The following is a 19,195-nucleotide window of genomic DNA, read 5'->3' as shown; positions in this document are numbered from 1 at the left end:
CAAAATTTTATCTTTTAGACTGAAGCAATTCACAGACAGGTCTATTTACAAAAGTTAACTGCTTAATATTTAGCTTTCAAATTTCTCTTAGAAATAGGCTATCAAATCTGCAGGAATGCTCTAACCCACTAACCTTTTTCCCCAGTCCTGCTGTCAGAGATTCATGGAGAGCTAATAGAGTGAATCAAACGACCTACACCTACTCACAGCCTCAAAGGCACTTGAACTCATTTTGACCATATCCTCAAATCAAAGTTGCCTGTCGCCTAAAATACTTCTCAGACACCTAAGTGTTTCTACTAATAATGGAGGAAGTTAGAACCTCTAGTGCTCAGAGGGTACCAGCACGTGGAGCTTAAGCCTACCACCACATTCATGCAGAAAGGCAACTAAAAGAAAGTTATTGCCACAGACTATAATTGGGTTACAGTAAAAAGCCACAAGTGCCTATTATCCTGCAAATCTAAAGCTTGTCATCCCACAGCAAGATCATATGAAAACATTAACCCAAGAGGGGAGTGAGTCAGTGGACTGGGTAGGATGCAAGACAAGACGCAATTCTCTAACCAGCAAAATAAAAGCCTATGATGGAAAAGGGAGCAAGATGGCATATGGCAAGAAGGGAAAATGAAAGAACTCTTCATTCTGAAAATAGCTGCATTTCACCAAGACACTTAGAGGATTCCACATCGGCAAGATCTGCAAGCACCCTGCTCGGGGCAGGTAGCAACTACTGGCTGTCTCCCTACTCCAGGAGGGAAGAGAAGACATGCCTCACACAGCACTCCACAGAATTGGAGTGTGCATTGGAAAACAGTCAAGGCTACTGGGGAACACCCTCCCACTTCCTGCTACAGCAAACACAGCAATGGAGACATTCATAAGACCACGAATTTAGCAGCCTGGGGAGCGAGGTTGTTTGCCAGCTGCAACACACCACGCATTGAGTTAATGCTGTTTTATATATAATAATCTTACTTTTATAACCCTGGTAAGACTGCTAGCAGGCCAGTTCTGAATTTCTCCTGTTCCCAAGGGCACTACAGTAGGAGGTATATTTACACAATGCTTTAAAGAAATAATTACCTTAAAGCCTCTACCAGAATCCACTGAACAAAGTATAACAATAGTTTTAAAGGTGCTGTTTGTAACTACCATGATTTTTGCCCATCAAAATCATTCTAAATGTGACAGAGCAAAATGAATAAATAAATGAGACATTAGTAAGATGTAGAAAGCAAGACTACAATGACACTAAACCAAATTGAGATTTTTTTTTTCTTTAGGGAATGATGAGTGTTTTATAAGTACATAAACCTTCAATATGTTTTAAAGTTATCATACCAAGCCTGTAAGGTGTAATCAAATCAAACTGAAAGCAGAAAAAAGGGCATACGCTTTATTAAGATTTGCTAACAGTGAGAGCACTACATTTTTAGCAGTCATTATGCTTTTCAGTTCTTTCCATTTAATCTATCCATAAGACAAAAAAAAAATGAGTTAATGAATATGGACATGTCCTTCACACCATTAGTCTATAGGCTCCCTGAAAGCATTCCAAAATTTAACAATATTCCTACTGCTTAGCTCACAATAGGCTCTCAATAAATGAAAACTCAATGAATAAAGCCCCAGCTGCCAACTACACCTGAAGAGGTAAGAGAGTACAAAGTACAAATGTTTCTCGTGCATCTTCAATCTGCTTCTAAGAGAAATTAAATGTCATTGTTTTGAGAAAAACACAGACTGTAACTCCCCATTCCCACCCCAAAAACTATTTAGAACACAGATCAGCACCTTTTTTTTTTTTTTTTTTTTTTTTTTTTTTTTTTTTTTTACAAAGAACCATGTGGTATCTACATTTTGGGTTTTGCAGGTCACATAGGTCTCTGTGGCATATTCCTCTTTGTTTTGTAACAATCCTGTAAAAATGTGAAAACCATTCTTAGTCCTGGGGTTGTACAAAAACGGGCCAGGGCAGGCTTTGAACCATGGGCTGTAGTTGGTGATTTCTGACCCATTGAAAACAAGTTCCTATTCATTTTATTTTGGAAAGCAATTTTTTCCTAGGTGGTAGAAGACACAACTGTCAATTCAGCAACGTGACATAAGAGGTACACTCAGATAAAACAAAAACAAAACAAAACAAAAAGGGTATCATGATCAGGTTGGAAAATCAGAGCTCAGGAGAGTATCTGTGGGACTGAGAGGTCTGGGGTCTAACAGGAGAGCACAGGGCACCACTGTCACCACAGCCTCCACCTCCCACAGGAAGCAACTCAGATCCGGCCAACTGGACACTTGAGGATGACTGTGTGTGGGGCCAGGCGCAGGGGCTCACTCCTGTAATCCCAGCACTTTGGGAGGCCGAGGCAGGCGGATCACCTGAGGTCAGGAGTTCAAGGCCAGCCTGGCCAACATGGAGAAACCCCGTCTCTACAAAACAAACAAACAAACAAATATATATATATATAAAAATCAGCCGGGCATGGTGGCTCATGCCTGTAATCCCAGGATGACTGTGTGTCCCCACCCAAATCTTGTGTCAAATTATAATCCTCAACATTGGAGGCGGGGCCTGGGGAGGTGACTGGATCATGAGGGCAGATTCCATCTCCCCCTTCTTGCTATTATCATGATAGTGAGTGAGTTCTTGTGAGATCTGGTCATTTCAAAGTGGGCGGCACCTCCCCCTCCCACTCTCTTCCTCAGGCTCTGGCCACGTGAGGTGCTCAATACTCTGTTGCCTTCTGCCATGACTGTAAGTTTCCTGAGGCCTCTCCAGAAGCAGATGGTGCCATTCTTCCTGTACAACCTGCAGAACTGTGAGCTAATTATACCTCTTTTCTTTATAAATTACCCAGTCTCAGGTGTTTCTTTATAGCACTGCAAGAATGAACACACTGTGCTCCCACCCTCACCCCCAAACCCCAAACAGATGTCTGCTTTGAGATGCTTTTCCCACCGCTAACAGTATGTCATCTAACAGCTTCACCTAAGTTTTTAAATGAAGCTTACATTTGACACTGTCTCCTAAATATCAGCCTTAATTCTTTCCACTTTAAACTTTTTTTTTTCATTGAATGCTCCTTTTGGCTTTCCTGGGCAGTATTTTACCACTTCCACTTCCATATGAAATTGTCTTTCCCTTCATAGATGACCATATCTGAAAATATCAGTGATTTATTATTCATAATTTAATCTGAATTAATGTTTTTAAATAAACATTTCTTTTTGTCTTATTAAACTGCATGGTATTAGGCCACCAGTAAAAATTACTGATTATGACCATTCATTAGTTCCTGAATCCTTACAACCTTTGAAAGTTCTTATTGAAAGTTCTTAAAAACAGAAAGTAGTAGAGAAAAGTGAGATAATCAATTAATTAAGATTGTTATCAAGGTGAGAACAGGAAACTCCCTTTAGGATCTGGGGTGGTGGGCATGGAGAAGCGGCAGAAGGAACACAGTCTGCTCTTCCCCAGGACCAGGGAGAATCAAGTAGCAGTGCAACATGAGGGAGTCCAGGCTGGGGAAGGGGACATTCCATTAGTCAACAAGAATGACCTGCCCGAGAGATCCATTAAACACCACCACAACCACAGTTAATAACAATGTAATTTATTCTTGCGTATCACTAAGAGAGTAGATTTTAAGAGTCCTCACAAAAAAAAAAAAAAAAACATGTGAGGTAACACATATGTAATTAGCTCAATGTAGCCATTCCTCAATGTATACATATTTCAAAATATCATGTTGCACATAATACATATAGGTCAGTGTGTATGTATATAGATATATATACATACATGCACCCAAGAAGAATGTCTTGACCAAGGAATGCTGTGTTCAAATAATAAGGGGTGGACGTAACAGTAACAGTAACCTAGTAATGTAGTCTCTGAGGTGAGCTGGAAAAGAATTTAAGGGATACCTGACCTGGACTCACATTGCAGCCAGAAGTCATCCCAAGGCTGAGGAGAGGGACAGAGAGATTTAACAATGCAAACAGATAAAGGATACTTATCAAAAGTGGGGTACAACACAGGTGGAAAGCCAGGTGCAAAGGAAGATGAAGCAGTCAGCGTTAGAAACAGATGGCTCCTGCAGGTAGAGTGAATACTCTAAGCCCAAGCCCAAACACGTCACTTAGTTTACTGAGTTGCACAGCACCAGAAACCAAGAACTAACTTGCCCTATATGGATGAGCCATTCTATTTCCAATCTGGACCAAAAATCACATCCTGTGATATTTTAAATGCCCTGTCCTAAAAATAAGAACCACTCAGAAAAGTTTTAAAAATTAAATCACATGGTATCTCTGCTCAAATGCAATTTGGAAGCTAAAAAAGATTTTCACCCGGAAAGGTTAGAATCAGTATTTGAAAGATAAAGTTCCCCAGAGTATACTTCATAAGCATATAATTTGAAGTTCCCATGTTACCTCCTTATTTGCTTTAAATATGTCTTTCTTGCAGGCTGCAGTGGTCCTCCACTCAAAGTAGTGCACACATTCTGTTGCAGTTACAAATTCAGGAGTTCCCTATTAAAAAAAAATAGTAATTATAACGTTACCATACCACACATTGTAAAGATTCTTCTTTAAAATGAGAATGCAGTAAAGGCTACTAAAATAAAGAAAGCAGCAGCAAGAAGGGCAGGGGATGCAACCGCTTTAGTTAAACGGGGTCATCAAGAGGTTCCCAAATCTGCAAATTCTGAGACCAAAGCTTCATAAAATCATGTTGGGATTTTGTGTAACTAATCTAAAAGAATTCTACCGCCCCAGCTGTGCAAGTACACTGAGTGAGTTCATGGGAAGAAATCCTCAGTCATTCTCCTCTCAAACTCCAAATGTTCTCTTAAGCAAATGCCAGCAAACGAAAGCCAGAAAACGTGACCTCATGCTTCCCGTGAAAAGGTTCCCATGAGGAGCCCATCTGCATCTGACCAAGTTAGTACACCCACCAGACGCCCACCCTCCAAGGCAGCCCCTCTTGTTAACCGCAACCAGAGTGGACTACAAACAGGTCAACCCCAGCATCGCAGGATGACACAAGCACAGCAGGAACTGGCCTCTTCACTCCCACGTGCAAGTCTAGGGAGTTATCCTTCACAGTTCTATTTCTGGTATGGTGAACACAGAATTCATAAAGGAAATTAGTTGAAGTTAAAACAGGAGCTATATATTTTATTCTGTAATATAAATCTTCTCATTTAATGCTGCTGCGAACAGATTCTTTTTTTTTTTAAGGTCTCAATATGCACAATGAAGCAATTTATATGTTGATCCAAAATTAACAATATTAGTTTTATTTTCAAAGTTCTTCAGATAAGACACTGTGGACCTGAAGATGCAATAGTCACAGTCCCAAATTCTAAAATTATATTTTAAAGCAATTTAGTAGCCACAGAGTTTCACTCAACCTGACTTTCCTAAAGATTGGGTTCTTACTCGGATTCAAGAACATTCATAGAATTTGTATACCAATTCCTTCTCCCAAGAGCTAAAACAATTATTTACTGCAAGTTCCTTTCCAAAAACTAAAGATTAAAATCAACAAATTACATACAATTTGCCATAATAAGAATAATCATAATAATTTACACAATGATGTCCCCTTTAAACACCAGGTAATATCCAAAAAACTTGAGAACCCCATACCCACGGGCCAAGGCTTCTCCTAAATAGATGTGGGTATCTCTAATTTAATATAAATGAGGAAAGAAAAATATTTTTTAAAAAACTAAATACGCTGCCCTAAAACCTATCAAAATGAAATGCTAGAAGAGGAGGTTTTAGAGAAAAAAAAAGTATGCCTATAACTTAAACATTAAACAGTGCACTGATTTTTAACACAGTAATCACTTTGAATTGTAGTTTTACAAAAGACGTGGTCTATGTTTTACTTAAAAGTTGTAACAAGTTTAGAATTTGTTTACTTATTGGTTCTTGATGATGATGGTGATTTGGTAGGGTTTTTCTTATTTGTGTTTCTAAGTTTGCTCACTGATTCTTCCTGGAATACCTCTACAGCCAGAACACCAAGGGGCAGACCTTTTTTTTTAAAGAAATACATCAAGTGCCTGTGTGGACTCACCAGGGTTTTCCCACACAGGAAGGCAATGCTGCTCTGGACTCTGTGATTTGTGCCTTGCTGGTCACAGCTCACTGTTGTGTTGAATTCCAGGAGAGATCTGGTTGCACTTCTCAAAACAGAGTCACCTATTTGGAGAGAAAAGAGAGTGAACAGGCTATAAAACATACATAACCAAACAGCTATTTCCAAGGAAAAGCAAATTAAAAGTAGCATTATAATGTATCTGATAGCTTATAAATTTATAAAACTGTCCTTTCCCAGAATTTTCCATCTCAGGAGTGGCATCCCCATTACATTACATTAAGTGCCATCTTTACCTTGTCTGCTGCATTCTATACATCAGAAAGATCCACAGCTATACGTCCATCTCAAATCTGTCCACATTTCTCCACCTCTACTCCCGCTAAAACCACTACCTGCGCTCCAGCAATGGCCACCTAACTGCTCCCCCTGCCTCCACACTAGTCTCATCCCTCACCAGCCCCACTTCCTCATCCATCTTGCACCAGTGTGATCTTCAAAAATACAAATCAGGATATATAACTCAGCCACTGAAATGTTTCAATACTTCCCATCACATATGCCACAAAATCAACATTCTCTAGAAAGGCCCACAAGTAGAATGACCACATCTCTGCTTGTCCAGGACATTACTGTAACAGTCCAGAATAAAAAGTATATGTAAAAATCAACATGATGGGGGTTGGCATAGGAATAAACTGATCAAAAGACTAGAATAGAGACCAATCGACTAGAAGAAAGAGCACAGAGACACAAATGTGAATTAAACTTTGATTATGACAGAAGTAATAGGTCAGGGAAAAGAGGAGGCTGTTCAATAAACAGAACTGGAAATAAAAACGGAACTGGAAACAAAATAGTTATCCATATGGAAAAAGACAAAATTGGATCCCTACCCAGTACTGGGTACAAAAATCAACTCTAAACACAAGCTTGTCCAACCCGCAGCCCATGGGCCGCATACAGCCCAGAATGGCTTTGAATGCAGCCCAACACAAACTTGTAAACTTTCTTAAAACATTATGAGATCGTTTTTGTGATTTTTTTTAGATCATTAAGTATCATGAGTATTAGTGTATTTTAGGTGTGGCCAAAGATAATTATTCTTCCAATGTGGCCTAGGGAAGCCAAAAGATTGGACACCCCTGTCTAAATGGATTAAAGATGTAAACATCAAAATCCAAACTTCAAAACTTGGCAGAAATCTTAAGATAGAGAAAGATTTCTTAAGACTCAAAAAGATTAATGAGGTTGACCTATTCAATTTAAGAGTTTATACTCATCAAAAAATAGCTTAAAGAAAACGGAAGTAAGTTATAAACTAGGAAAAACACAGAACTGGCAAAGAACCAGCATCAAGAATCTCTACATACACATTCACATGCAAACAAACAAGAAAAGAATGTCTGTATAATTCCAGGAAATAAAGGACGATGAATTACCTCTGACTGAGAAAGCACACACCATGCTGGAAAGGAGAGAGAAGGAAAAACCCACTCCTAGCCACACAATGGTGGATCTTAATATCCAATGAAAAGATAAAATTCTAATCTAGGTCACACACAATAACCCAATATAAAATGAACAAGACATGATCAAGCAAATCAAAGAAAAATGTACATCAATAAATATGTTAAGACATATTCAATGTTACTGGTGATCAAGGAATTTCAAATCAAGACCAAAATGGTATACCATTTACAGCCATCCCTCTGGCAAAAATTAAATACCAAGTGTCAGACATGAGGTGGCTCAGAGCTCTCCTGTATTGCTAGTGAAATGTTAACTGGTTCAACAACTATGTAAGTCAGCAGGACATTATGTCCTAAAATTGAACATTCGTGTGCCCTATGACCTAGTTACTCCACTCAGGTCTATATAAAAGAGAAAACCATGCACATATGGAACATGCACAGCAGAAAATGTGAAAGAATATCTCATGCTCTTCAGAAGAGTAAAAACCTGGAAATGACCAAAGGCCCATCAACAGAAGAGTGGATAAATTAACTTCGGCAGATCCACACAAAATATCACAGCAGTCAGAAGGAATAAACCACAGTGAAAAACAACAATATGGTTGATTTTTAGTAACATTACTGTTATCACTTAAGCCCCAAAAAGTTACACATAGGAAGATAACTTAGTTGCAAACACACAGATTTTTTTTTTTTTTTGGAAATTAGATACAGTTAAAAAAAATTAATACAAGATGGGAACTAATGATTACTTCTAGCGAAAAGTGAAAGAGGAAAGAGTAAAGCAGATAGTGGTTACTGCCAAGATCCTAGATTTTTGTTGGAAACAGTGCTCGCTACATTATACAAAACAACTAATTTTTTAAAAGGAAAAAGGTTAGTCTATGGATTAACACATGGCTCACTGTACGTGCCACGAGCTCGGGATGATAGCTGATCCAATCCCACATACACCTGAAGTCTTGGGGCAGGGGCGGACCACGAGTCAGCGCTGCCCCCACAGCACCAGGCTGATGGCCCCGTGGTTCTTCTGCCTGCATGCAAAAGTCAGCCACGATCATCCTTCTCCATCTGCAACACCCAGGGTCTTTTCTAAAACTTTTGCCCAGTCGGCTCAGCCAAAAGGACACAGAAGCCCTGCAGAGGCTCTGAAACCAAGTACAGTGCCTCGTGGACAGTTCCCGCGCCTGGACAGCTCCCGCGCCTGGACAGCTCCCGTGCCTGGACAGCTCCGCGCCTGGACAGCTCCCCCTGTCCCGCCCGCAGTGGGCGTGTCTGGGAGGCACTGAGCAGGGGCGGGGGTGGGCTCAGCGGTGCTGAGGTACCCGCCTAGGGAGATGCGCAGCTGGAGGCGCATGAGGGCTGGAGACGCGGAAGGCGCATGGGGCGCAGCAGGCTCACGGGGTATGCAGGGTACAGGGAGGCGCGAGTGGGGGAGGCGCGAGGGGGGAGGCGCGTGGGGCGCAGCTGGCGCACAGGGCGTGCAGGGTACAGGGAGGCGCGAGAGGGGAGGCGCGTGGGGTGCAGCAGGCACACGGGGCATGCAGGGTACAGGGAGGCGTGAGGGGTGAGGCGCGTGGGGCACGGAGGATGCCGGGTGGTACAGGGGATAGGCAGAGAGGCACAGGGGTAGGGAGGTATGGGGTGCGGAGGGGCATGAGGAGGCGAGGGGCGCGGCGAGGTGGAGGGCAGAAGGCACGGGGAGCCCCATGAGGCGCAAAGGGTGCGGGGAGTCACGGCGGCCGAGGAGGCGCTGAGGACCGGGGAGGCGCAAGAGGCCCAGGATGCGTGGGGTCCTGGGGAAGCACGAGAGGCCTAGGAGTCGTGGGGGACATGGGGAGGTGCAGGGGACCCAGGGAGGCTCGAGGGGCCAAGGAGGCGCAGAAGGCTGCAGTTGGGGGAGGGGAGAGAATGGGGCGGATGGGGGATGGGGGGCGGCCGCTGCAGGAAAAGGGATGCGGTGTTTCCTGGCAAGTTCAGAAGCCAAGCCCCCAACCTCGTAACCTGTTCACACATAGGGTGACCCCTCTGTGTCAAGAGCCCCTACGGGTCCCTCATAATGTGCGGGTCACGTCCTGAAAAGGAGGCAGAAAAAGGCCCTGGAAGCGGGAAGGGAGTGACCCAGCCGCACGGCCACGCTGGCGGCCACTGCATCCCTCGGCGGTAGACCCGGGCGGGGCGCACACCCACTCCTCGCCGGCTTCCTCGCAGCCCAGTGGCCAAGGGCGACACCGGCGAGAGGCCGCAGAGAACCGCGGCCTCCCAGACAAGGGCCAGGCAGGGACTGCGGGCTGCCGCCACCACGCCAGGCCCCCAGTCAGCTCCCAAGACCTGTCCCCAACATGCCAGGCCTCGGCCTCCCAGCACTGCAGACCCCAAGCTCCAGGTTCGCGTGGCTGCCCGCCGGAACCCCTAAGACTCGCTGGCAGAGCCTCCTTAGAACCACATTAGACCAAGCTGTATCATCTTTTATGTACAAAGCTGTTCGTTGTTTTTCAGCTGCCATGGCTCCCAGTTCGACATCATGTCACCGGAGCCTGCACAGATGAACCAAGCTTGCAACACGGGAGGAACCTAAGCGCTGGACTGAGGAGCGGGACTGAAATAAGAAGCGCACACCGCATGGCAAGATCCAGGATCCAATCAGATAGAGCCCTGGTGTCATCTAATTGCAAGATCCAATCAGAACACACCTCATTACCATAAGCTTATAAAACCCGACCCAGCCGCCAGCTTGGGGAGACAGGTTTGACCTTTCCTCCTGTCTCGTCGCAGTGCAGTCCACTCTCTCCAGCAAAAACCCTGCGCTTTGGTGTTTGGCTTTCCCTGGTGCACAGGCAGGCGGGTCCACTTTGGTTTGGTGACACTCTAGGCCATGCTCACACACTCACCAGGCCTACCAGGACACACTCACCAGGCCCTCCAAACCATGCTCACAGGAACCACCAGGCTGCACACAAGGGCCCTCCACACACCACACTTGGCCACACCCCCGGGGCCGCACCTTGAGGTTCTCCAGAATCCGCAGGGACCTCGGTGCCAGCCAGGCCACACCACCCAGCACTCCAAGCCACACTCACTAGACCCACCCGGAACAACAGGCCACACCTCCGAGTGCTCCAGATAGCGCTTGCCAGACCCCTCCAGACCACACTGGCCAGGCTGCACCTCGGAGCCCTCTAGGCCACGCTCTCAAGGGTACCACCATGCCAGGCTGCACCGGGCCCTCACGTGCTGCTCAGTCAGGCCACCAAGTCGCATTCTGCAGGCCCACCAGGTCGCACCTCCAAGCCCAAGCAAGCCCACAGTGATTTGGCCTCCTTGAAGCCACAAAGCCTGGTGATCCTGACTTCACAGGCAGCCCTCCTACCTGCCGCAGCGGCCACAGCAATTATATTATTGCCATGGCAATTAGAACCTACAAGGCAGACAGAGAACCCTTCCTGTCCTACTTCCCGATGTGCTCAAGCAAGTCTTCCTCTCTCCCCTGCACCACCCACTTAGCGTTTCCTTCAACATATACTATTCACGCTATTTTGCCAAATTAAAAAAAAAAATACTCATCCAATTTTTTTACCTCCAGCTTCTCTATTTATATGGATACTCTTTTTAAAATATTTTTATTTTCTTGCTATCACCAACACACTCCTTGGCTACCCTTCTTGTCCCCTGAACTGGCTGTTCCCCCAGAGAGAGACACAGCTCACTCCCTCAACTCAAGGTCTTTACTTACGTGTCACATTCTCAGTGACACTTACCCTATTTAATATCCTCGCGCACACACCCGAGCCCCCAGTACTCCTGATTACCCTTCCTTTCCTTTTCTGTAGCAGTCATCACAGTTTAACATACTACTTAGCCATTGCTTTTTTCATCTGTCTCCCACCCTACTAAAATATAAGCTCCATGAAAAAAAAGAGATTCTTGTCTGTTGTAGTGACTGATTCAATTCCAGTACCTAAACCGGTGCCTACATATGACTGATAGTCAAATATTTATTATAAATAAACATTAACTGTTGGCTATGTTTTAATATAATGTATACATATAATTTTAGATGATTTAACCAAGTAAATAAGAAGAAAATACACTATAAATTATTGAACCATACCCATACAGTAGATTGTTCCAGCATATCTGCCACAATAAACAATGCTATCAAAAACCTTTTGTACAAATATCTACATATAGTACTACTTCTTCTATCTGTCTGAGTCACAGAAGATTATGTGAATATACATACGTTTTAAAATGTAACAGGTATTGCCAGACTATCAGGAGAGACCATAAATCAGATAAAAACATAAGTTGTGGCCGGGCGCGGTGGCTCACGCCTGTAATCCCAGCACTTTGGGAGGCCGAGGCGGGCGGATCACGAGGTCAGGAGATCGAGACCATCCTGGCTAATACAGTGAAACCCCGTCTCTACTAAAAAATACAAAAAATTAGCCGGGCGTGGTGGCGGGCGCCTGTAGTCCCAGCTACGCGGGAGGCTGAGGCAGGAGAATGGCGTGAACCCGGGAGGCGGAGCTTGCAGTGAGCCGAGATCGCGCCACTGCACTCCAGCCTGGGCGACAGAGCGAGACTCCGTCTCAAAAAAAAAAAAAAAAAAAAAAAAAAAAAAAAAAAAAAAAAAAAAAACATAAGTTGTATCCAAAACTCAACCAGGTATCATCTTAAATATCCAACAGAATTCTACGTTTTAAGAAAATAAAAGACTTAAGAGGAAAAGGCATTTTCACATCTTACGAGTCAAAGAGATGAAAGATACAATCCAATGATCAATCCAGATGCATGCTGTAGATTTCTGTGAGTGCATACAAGAATCAGACACTACCAAATCACTGGAAGTCAGGGGCCAGGCTCTTTAGAGTAAATGAATCACCTGGGACAGCGACTACAGTCGGACTCACTGTGTCCTACCAGGTCACCAACAAGAAGCCAAACAGAATTCCAGGCTCTAGAGGTAACCTCAATTAACACTGTTCCTTAGTGAGTACATTACCTCAAGTTAAATGGGCTGGTAACAGGCTTCCTGAAATGGATATAGAGCTGTAATCCTCAGAAGATTAATTAAAATCATAATATTAATATTTGATGTGTTAGAAAAAAATGTGAATGTATTTGGTATTTTTACTGCAATGTTTAATATAACTCCAATCCAGAGTTTATAACTCAGCAATTAATTCAGACTTACGACAGTATTAGAACATTTAAGAGAATTTTAGAATTAGAAATTTTAGAATTTTAGCATAACTAGTAAATATATAAGAATTATTAAATAATAATACTCATAAATTTATAATTATTGTTACACTGAAATTTTAACTGTTAAGCCAGACATCTGAGGTACTTGAAAAGGAAATCAAATGCAGTTGAACTGCAAAGGTCTGAACTTCCCAGGTCCACTTATACACAGATTTTCTTTCACCTCGGTAACCCCAGAACAAGACCAGTCCCTTCTCTTCCTCCTCCTACTCAGCCTACGCAACATGAAGACAATAAGGATGAAGATCTTTATATGATGATCCACTGCCGCTCAATGAATAATAAACATAATTTTCTCTTCCTTATGATTTCTTTTTTCCTGAGACAAGGTCTCACTACTCTCTTACCTAGGCAGGAGTACAGTGGCCCGATTACAGCTCATTGAGGCCTCCACCTCCTGGGCTCAAGCAATCCTCCTGCCTCAGCCTCCCAAGTAGTTGGGACTACAGGCGTGCACCACCATGCCTGGCTAATTTTTTTATTTTTTGCAGAGATGGGGTTCCACTATGTTGTCCAAGCTGGTCTCAAACTTCTGGGCTCAAGTGATCCTCCCACCTCAGCCTCCCAAACTGCTGTGATTACAGGTGTGAGCCACCACACCCGGCCTGATTTTCTTAATATTTTCTTTCCTTTAGCTTACTTTATTGTAAGAATACAGTATTTAATACATATAACATGCAAAATATGTGTTAATCGACTATTTATGTTACTGGTAAAGCTTCCCATCAACAGCAGGCTATTAGCAGCTAAGGTTAGAGGGAGTGAAATGCTAAATGTGGATTTTCAACTGTGCAGGGGGTTGGTGCCCCTAACTCTAGCGTTGTTCAAGGGTCAGATGCATATAAAATGTATAAACCACTTTAAAATGTGAAAATAATTAGGTTGCAAATGGGACCAAATATTGTTCACAGGCCCTATGAAAATGATGGCTAACATTTGCTAAGATTCACATATGTAATATCGCTTGCCTAAGGAAAAACTAATGTATGATTTTTTAAATTTCTTCTGAGCTCCTTGGATGTGTGGATAATGTATGATTCCTCAATTTAAAATAATGTGATATTGTTTAAACCAGCATTGAGGTCTTAATATTTGTTTCTCACTATAAAAAATTTTAGGGCAGCAGTCCCCAACCTTGTTGGCACCAGAGACTGGTTTCATGAAAGACAATTTTTCCATGGACTTGGACTGGGGGTGGGATGGTTTCGGGATGATTCAAGCATATTACATTTATTGTACCCTTTATTTCTATTATTATTACATTGTAATATGTAATTGAAATAATTATACAACACACCACAGTGTAGAATCAGTGGAAGCCCCGAGCTTGTTTTCATGCAACTAGACGGTCCCATCTGGGGGTGATGGGAGACACTGACAGATCATCACGCACTAGATTCTCATAAGGGGTCACAACCTAGATCCCTTGCATGTGCAGTTCACAATAGGGTTCGCGCTCCTATAAGCATCTAATGCTGCCACTTATCTAACAGGATGCAGAGCTCAGGCAGTAGTGCAAGCAATGGGGAGCGGCTGTAAATACAGATGAAGCTTCACTCTGTCACCCACCACTCACCTCCTGCTGTGCAGCCCAGCTCCTAACAGGCTACAAACCGCTACCAGTCTGTGGCCTGGGGGTTGAGGACCCCTGCTACAGGGCACTTTAAAACTCACACCAGGCCAGGCGTGGTGGCTCACACCTGTAATCCCAGCACTTTGGGGGGCCAAGGCGGGCGGATCACTTGAGGTCAGGAGTTCAAGACCAGCCTGGCCAACATGGTGAAACCCCATCTCTACTAAAAATACAAAAAAAAAAATTAGCCGGACATGGTGATGCCTGTAATCCAAGCTACTCAGGAGGCTGAGGCAGGAGAATCGCTTAAACCCAGGGGGCGGAGGATGCAGTGAGCCAAGATGGTGCCACTGCACTCCGGCCTGGGCAACAGAGCAAGATTCTGTCTCAAAAAAAAAAAAAAAAAAAAAAAAAAAAACCTCACACCAACTATTATCTTCCCAAAAGGATTTAGAGACAACCATCTTCCTATAGCAACGTATAAATAAATGTGCCCATTTCCAGGCTCCTTGCCAGCACTCTATGATTCAACCATTTAAATTTCTGCCAACTTCTCAAAGAAAAATGAGATCTCATAATTGCTCTGATTTGCATTTATACCTGGTGATGCGGCTTAGCTCTGTCTCGCCACCCAAATCTCATGATGAATTGTGATCCCGAGTGTTGGAGGTGGGGCCTGGTGGGAGGTAATTGGATCACGGGGCTGGTTTCTAATGGTTTAGCACCATCCCCAAGTGCTGTCTCGTGATAAGAGTTCTCACTAGATCTGCTTGTTTGAAAGTGTGTAGCACCTCCCCACTCCTCTCCTGTCACCATGTGAAGAAGCTGCCTGCTTCCCCTTCACCTGCTGCCATGATTTTAAGTTTCCTGAGGCCTCCCCAGCCATGCTTCCTATACAGCCTTCAGAACTGTGAATCCAACCTCTCTCCTTCATAAATTACCAAGTATCAGGTAGTTCTTTATAGCAATGTGAGAAAGGACTAATCCACCTGGCTTATTAGTGAAGTTGTATTGAGCATCTGGATTTCTTCTTTTGTGAATTACCTGTTCTTTGACTTTGCCATTTTTCTCCTGGGTGTCTGTCTTTCTTACCAATTTTTAAGAAAAGCTCTCATCCTAATAGTACATTGGCAAACATGCTGGAAATGTTTTTCCCAGTCTAGCGTATGTCTTTTGTCTTTAGAACACCTTTTAGTCATTAAAAGGTATGTAATAAGAAATGTTCCTCTTCTCCTGTATGGCTTCCAGGATTCCTTAAGGAAGGCTCTTCTAGATTATATCTATATGTTACTAACTTTTTTTCCAATGTTCTATTGTCTTTTTACTTTCAAATCTTAACTGAGCTGTAATTTCAGTATGTGATCTAAAGGAGGGATTGAACTTTGTTTCGTAAGAGACAATAGCTACTTACACCCAATTTTTTGGTTGTAAGTTATCTTAAGTTCCCATATATATTTGGATCTATTTCTATGCTAGCTCTTCTGTTCCTCTGATCTGCTGGGAGCTCCAGTTCTTGTGGTCGTTTTGAAGGTTCACATTTTTTCCTTTCTAACAAGATCAAAAGAAGTTCGTTCTCAGATGTCCTCTCAGAGCCACACATTCAGATCTCCCATCCTGGTCTCCATTTCAGCTCCAATCTGTCTGATGTGACCCCATGACTCACACAAAAACACAGCCCTGAGTGAGTACACAGGCTCTGGAGCCGGCTGTCCACATTCAAATCCATAACCACACCACCTCCAGCAAGGTGCTCATTGTGGAGGCTAAAGTAACGCCATTCTGGAGGCCAAACAGTCCTGCTGACTTCTGATTAACCCCAGTTCCAGGAAGGCCTCCAAGATTTCCAGTTTATCTACTGTTCCTTGTGTAAGAGCAGGTACTTATCACGAATCCTCCCCTTAGGTCAAAAAACCTACTTCAATTGTCCTACACATTCCTTCTGAACCACCCCTTCCCTATGGTGTATGAGCCCTGGGTCTGGAGTGGGTGATGGCAGAGGGATCCATCTCATCTCGTGACTTCTTGAGATGTGGCTTCTATTCATAAGTCCCTATTAAATGTTTCTTTCTGAGAAACTGGGTGTCAGCCTCCTTCTTCAGCCTCCCAACTTCCTTGGACTTCGGGGGCAGATTTGCACAGACCTGCCCACTGTAGAACACAGATCCATTTGGCGCTTCCATTTCTTCATTTATAACATGAGGGAAATGAAATCACCTACTTTAAAGGGTTGTTGAATGAATTAAATGAGATATTTTACTTTAAAACATTAGGCCTAGCACATGAATGTGCAACAAAATTTAGGTATTTTTATTGTATATGCAAATTAGATTTGATTCGGGATTATCCCTATGCTACTGTGAATGTCACTCTCATTGACTCATACAAACTGCTCTCTCCAGTTGAAGAAAGGGAGCCGTTACTGAGAGTCATGAAAGTATATATGATGACTCCCTCTGGAATTTCAAGCTCTGGGAAAGGGATCTGTCACACGTATCTGGGGGAAAAAATGAGATTGGAATCTGCTGGTTTATAATAGTATCATCATCATCTTAACCTGTAAGTTACTTTTTAGTCATCTAGTTATCTTTGGTATCTCCCCTGTAAGCATCCTTTCCTATTCCACGGGGCCAGCTTCCTAAAAACACCTTCCATCACATCACCTCCCCGTTACCATCACAAAAGATCTGTAATGGATCCACTCCCTACAAAAAAATAACAACTCTTCTCCTCCCTGGCTTTCAAGGCCCACAGAACTTGGTCAAACTCAAACTTTGTCCAGCGAGGCCAAGCTCACAAATTATCCTTCAAGTAAGTTGCCTCCATCTGGCATCAGTCTATGTGGTATTACACTATACCATACCATACTATACTACCATAAACTCAAGACACACTTTCATTAGCCAAAAATATTGAAGTATTATAATAAAATCAAGAAGAAAGCTACTTTTCCTTCTTTCTGAACTGGCCAACAGACTTACTTGTGGCCTTTCTCTGTGAGTTCTCAAAAGAGCACAATGAGTAAACTGGCCATCTCACCTGTAAGTTTCCTAAGTATATCACCAAGGATAATGTCAGACCCAAGAATTCACAACAATCTAATGCTTTCCCAGATCTCAATCCCAGGCCTCAAATCCCTCTCACCAGGTTTTTCAGTCTGGATGGTCTCTTTGTAGAGAGAGAGGGAAATCAAACAGGAGCTGGGCCTCAATCAGCAGACCTCGCACTCCCTTATCTGCACTCCCTTATCTTCGTACTCTAAACACTGCTTTCTACAAAGCTCTTTTAACTGTGTTTAGCAATTTCCATGCAAAATGACAAGTGGGGGTTTCTTTTGTTTCAAGACAGCTGAACAGAGTTGCCAGAGGCCGGTTCTCAGAAGAACCCGAGTTACAGGTGAGCAACCATCGCCAGAATGGAGTATCAAGTGGAGAGCACTGGAGCCTAGTGGAGAACCCCCGGGATGAAACGAGGGCAAAAAATAAAAAGCAGGAAACGAGAGGGGCAGAGAGCGGCTAGGAGCCCTGAGGGACTTGGTATTCCTTTGAAAGGGGTGGCGGGAATGCTGCTGCTGCCCCTCACCTCTGTGGCCGACTGCTGGTACCCGAACTGTGGGAGAGCTTTTCTGCCCTCACAAACCCAAACACTGGTGCGGGCAGCAATTTGGGGACTTCCTGAGGGCATTACATCAGACTACCACTTGTGCCAGGTTGCTCACCCTCCACTGGACCTGGGTGGCAGTGGCGGCAGCAGTGGGAGGACTGCCCGGGGAAGCTCAGCACTGATGTCTCCGTATCACCAGAGGCCCTGCAGACCTTTCTTGGCACCTGCTGAGACTGCAGCAGCCACACAGGGCTGGCTGGACCCAGGGGAGCTGCAGGGTTCCCAGAGATCTACCCTCAGGGAGTGCTGCTCCTAAGGGAAGAAAGAGTACAGCATGCCAAGGGGGCACTCCTTGGGACAAAGGAGCATGCACTTTCCTGTGCCCAGGAGCATGGCTTGTGGCCTGTGCCACATGCAGTGGAGACAGGGGTGCTGTACTCAGCCCTGCAAGGGAGGAGTATGCTTCCAGCCCAGGAGCCAGGTGGTCTCAGTGCTTGGGCACGGATGTGGGGAGTAGGATTTCTCCTCCCCCACCCTCTACCCACTGCTGTGGGCACAGTCATGGCTGCTCCCACAGGTTGGCACAGGCACACAGGACAGTGGCCATTCTGTGGCTATTAGGGGAAGCTGCATTTCCACTGGCAGTGGACTTGCACGACTTCCACTGGGCCAGGACTTGCACGAAAGGTGGGGCCTCACCCTCTCTACATGGACCCACAGCATTCCTGCGGCAAAGAGCAGGAGAGCTACAAATCTGTGTGCTTTGGGTTGAGGGAGGAGGCTCACTACAGAAGACACATTGGTGGTAAGCCATGGACAGGTGTCTCTCGTGGCACTCACTACACTGCAGCCTGAGACAGACAGCGATATTCTCATGTTCTGAATATTCCCAGCGCCAGGACGGGGTGTGACGGAGGCAGATTGTGCTCCCACCTGCCCAGGCCATGGAGCTGGAGCAAACCCCACACCTCCCCGCAGACACCTTGGCACCTTCTACACAGCTACCCCTGCTACCCCTGTTAGGGCTGGTGCTTGAGCCACTGGAGTATCCAAGAGAAGAACTGGCAGTTCGGTTCTGTCCAGCTTTGTCCCCCACTCAGGGGCTGAGCAGGGAGCTCAGGCCACTGTGCATTCCACAGACCACTCCACTGCCTGAAG

At 44.3% G+C, this 19,195-nt stretch overlaps 1 protein-coding gene across 1 annotated transcript in view; it reads right to left on the bottom strand.

Annotated features, from left to right (window-relative positions):
- IGF2R (insulin like growth factor 2 receptor) overlaps window positions 1-19,195 on the bottom strand; it is a 139,217-nt gene that overhangs the window by 92,526 nt on the left and 27,496 nt on the right. The window contains exons 3-4 of the mRNA XM_019029518.4: window positions 6,101-6,225; window positions 4,444-4,542 (exon numbers count right to left, since the gene is read on the bottom strand). Coding sequence (XP_018885063.2) covers window positions 4,444-4,542; window positions 6,101-6,225 — 224 coding nt within the window. The remainder of the gene's footprint in view (window positions 1-4,443; window positions 4,543-6,100; window positions 6,226-19,195) is intronic.

This window comes from Gorilla gorilla, chromosome 5 (genome assembly GCF_029281585.2).
Source record: "Gorilla gorilla gorilla isolate KB3781 chromosome 5, NHGRI_mGorGor1-v2.1_pri, whole genome shotgun sequence".
NCBI lineage: Eukaryota > Metazoa > Chordata > Mammalia > Primates > Hominidae > Gorilla > Gorilla gorilla.
Note: the sequence above shows the minus strand (reverse complement) of the source record. Positions and strands in the feature narration are given on the sequence as shown.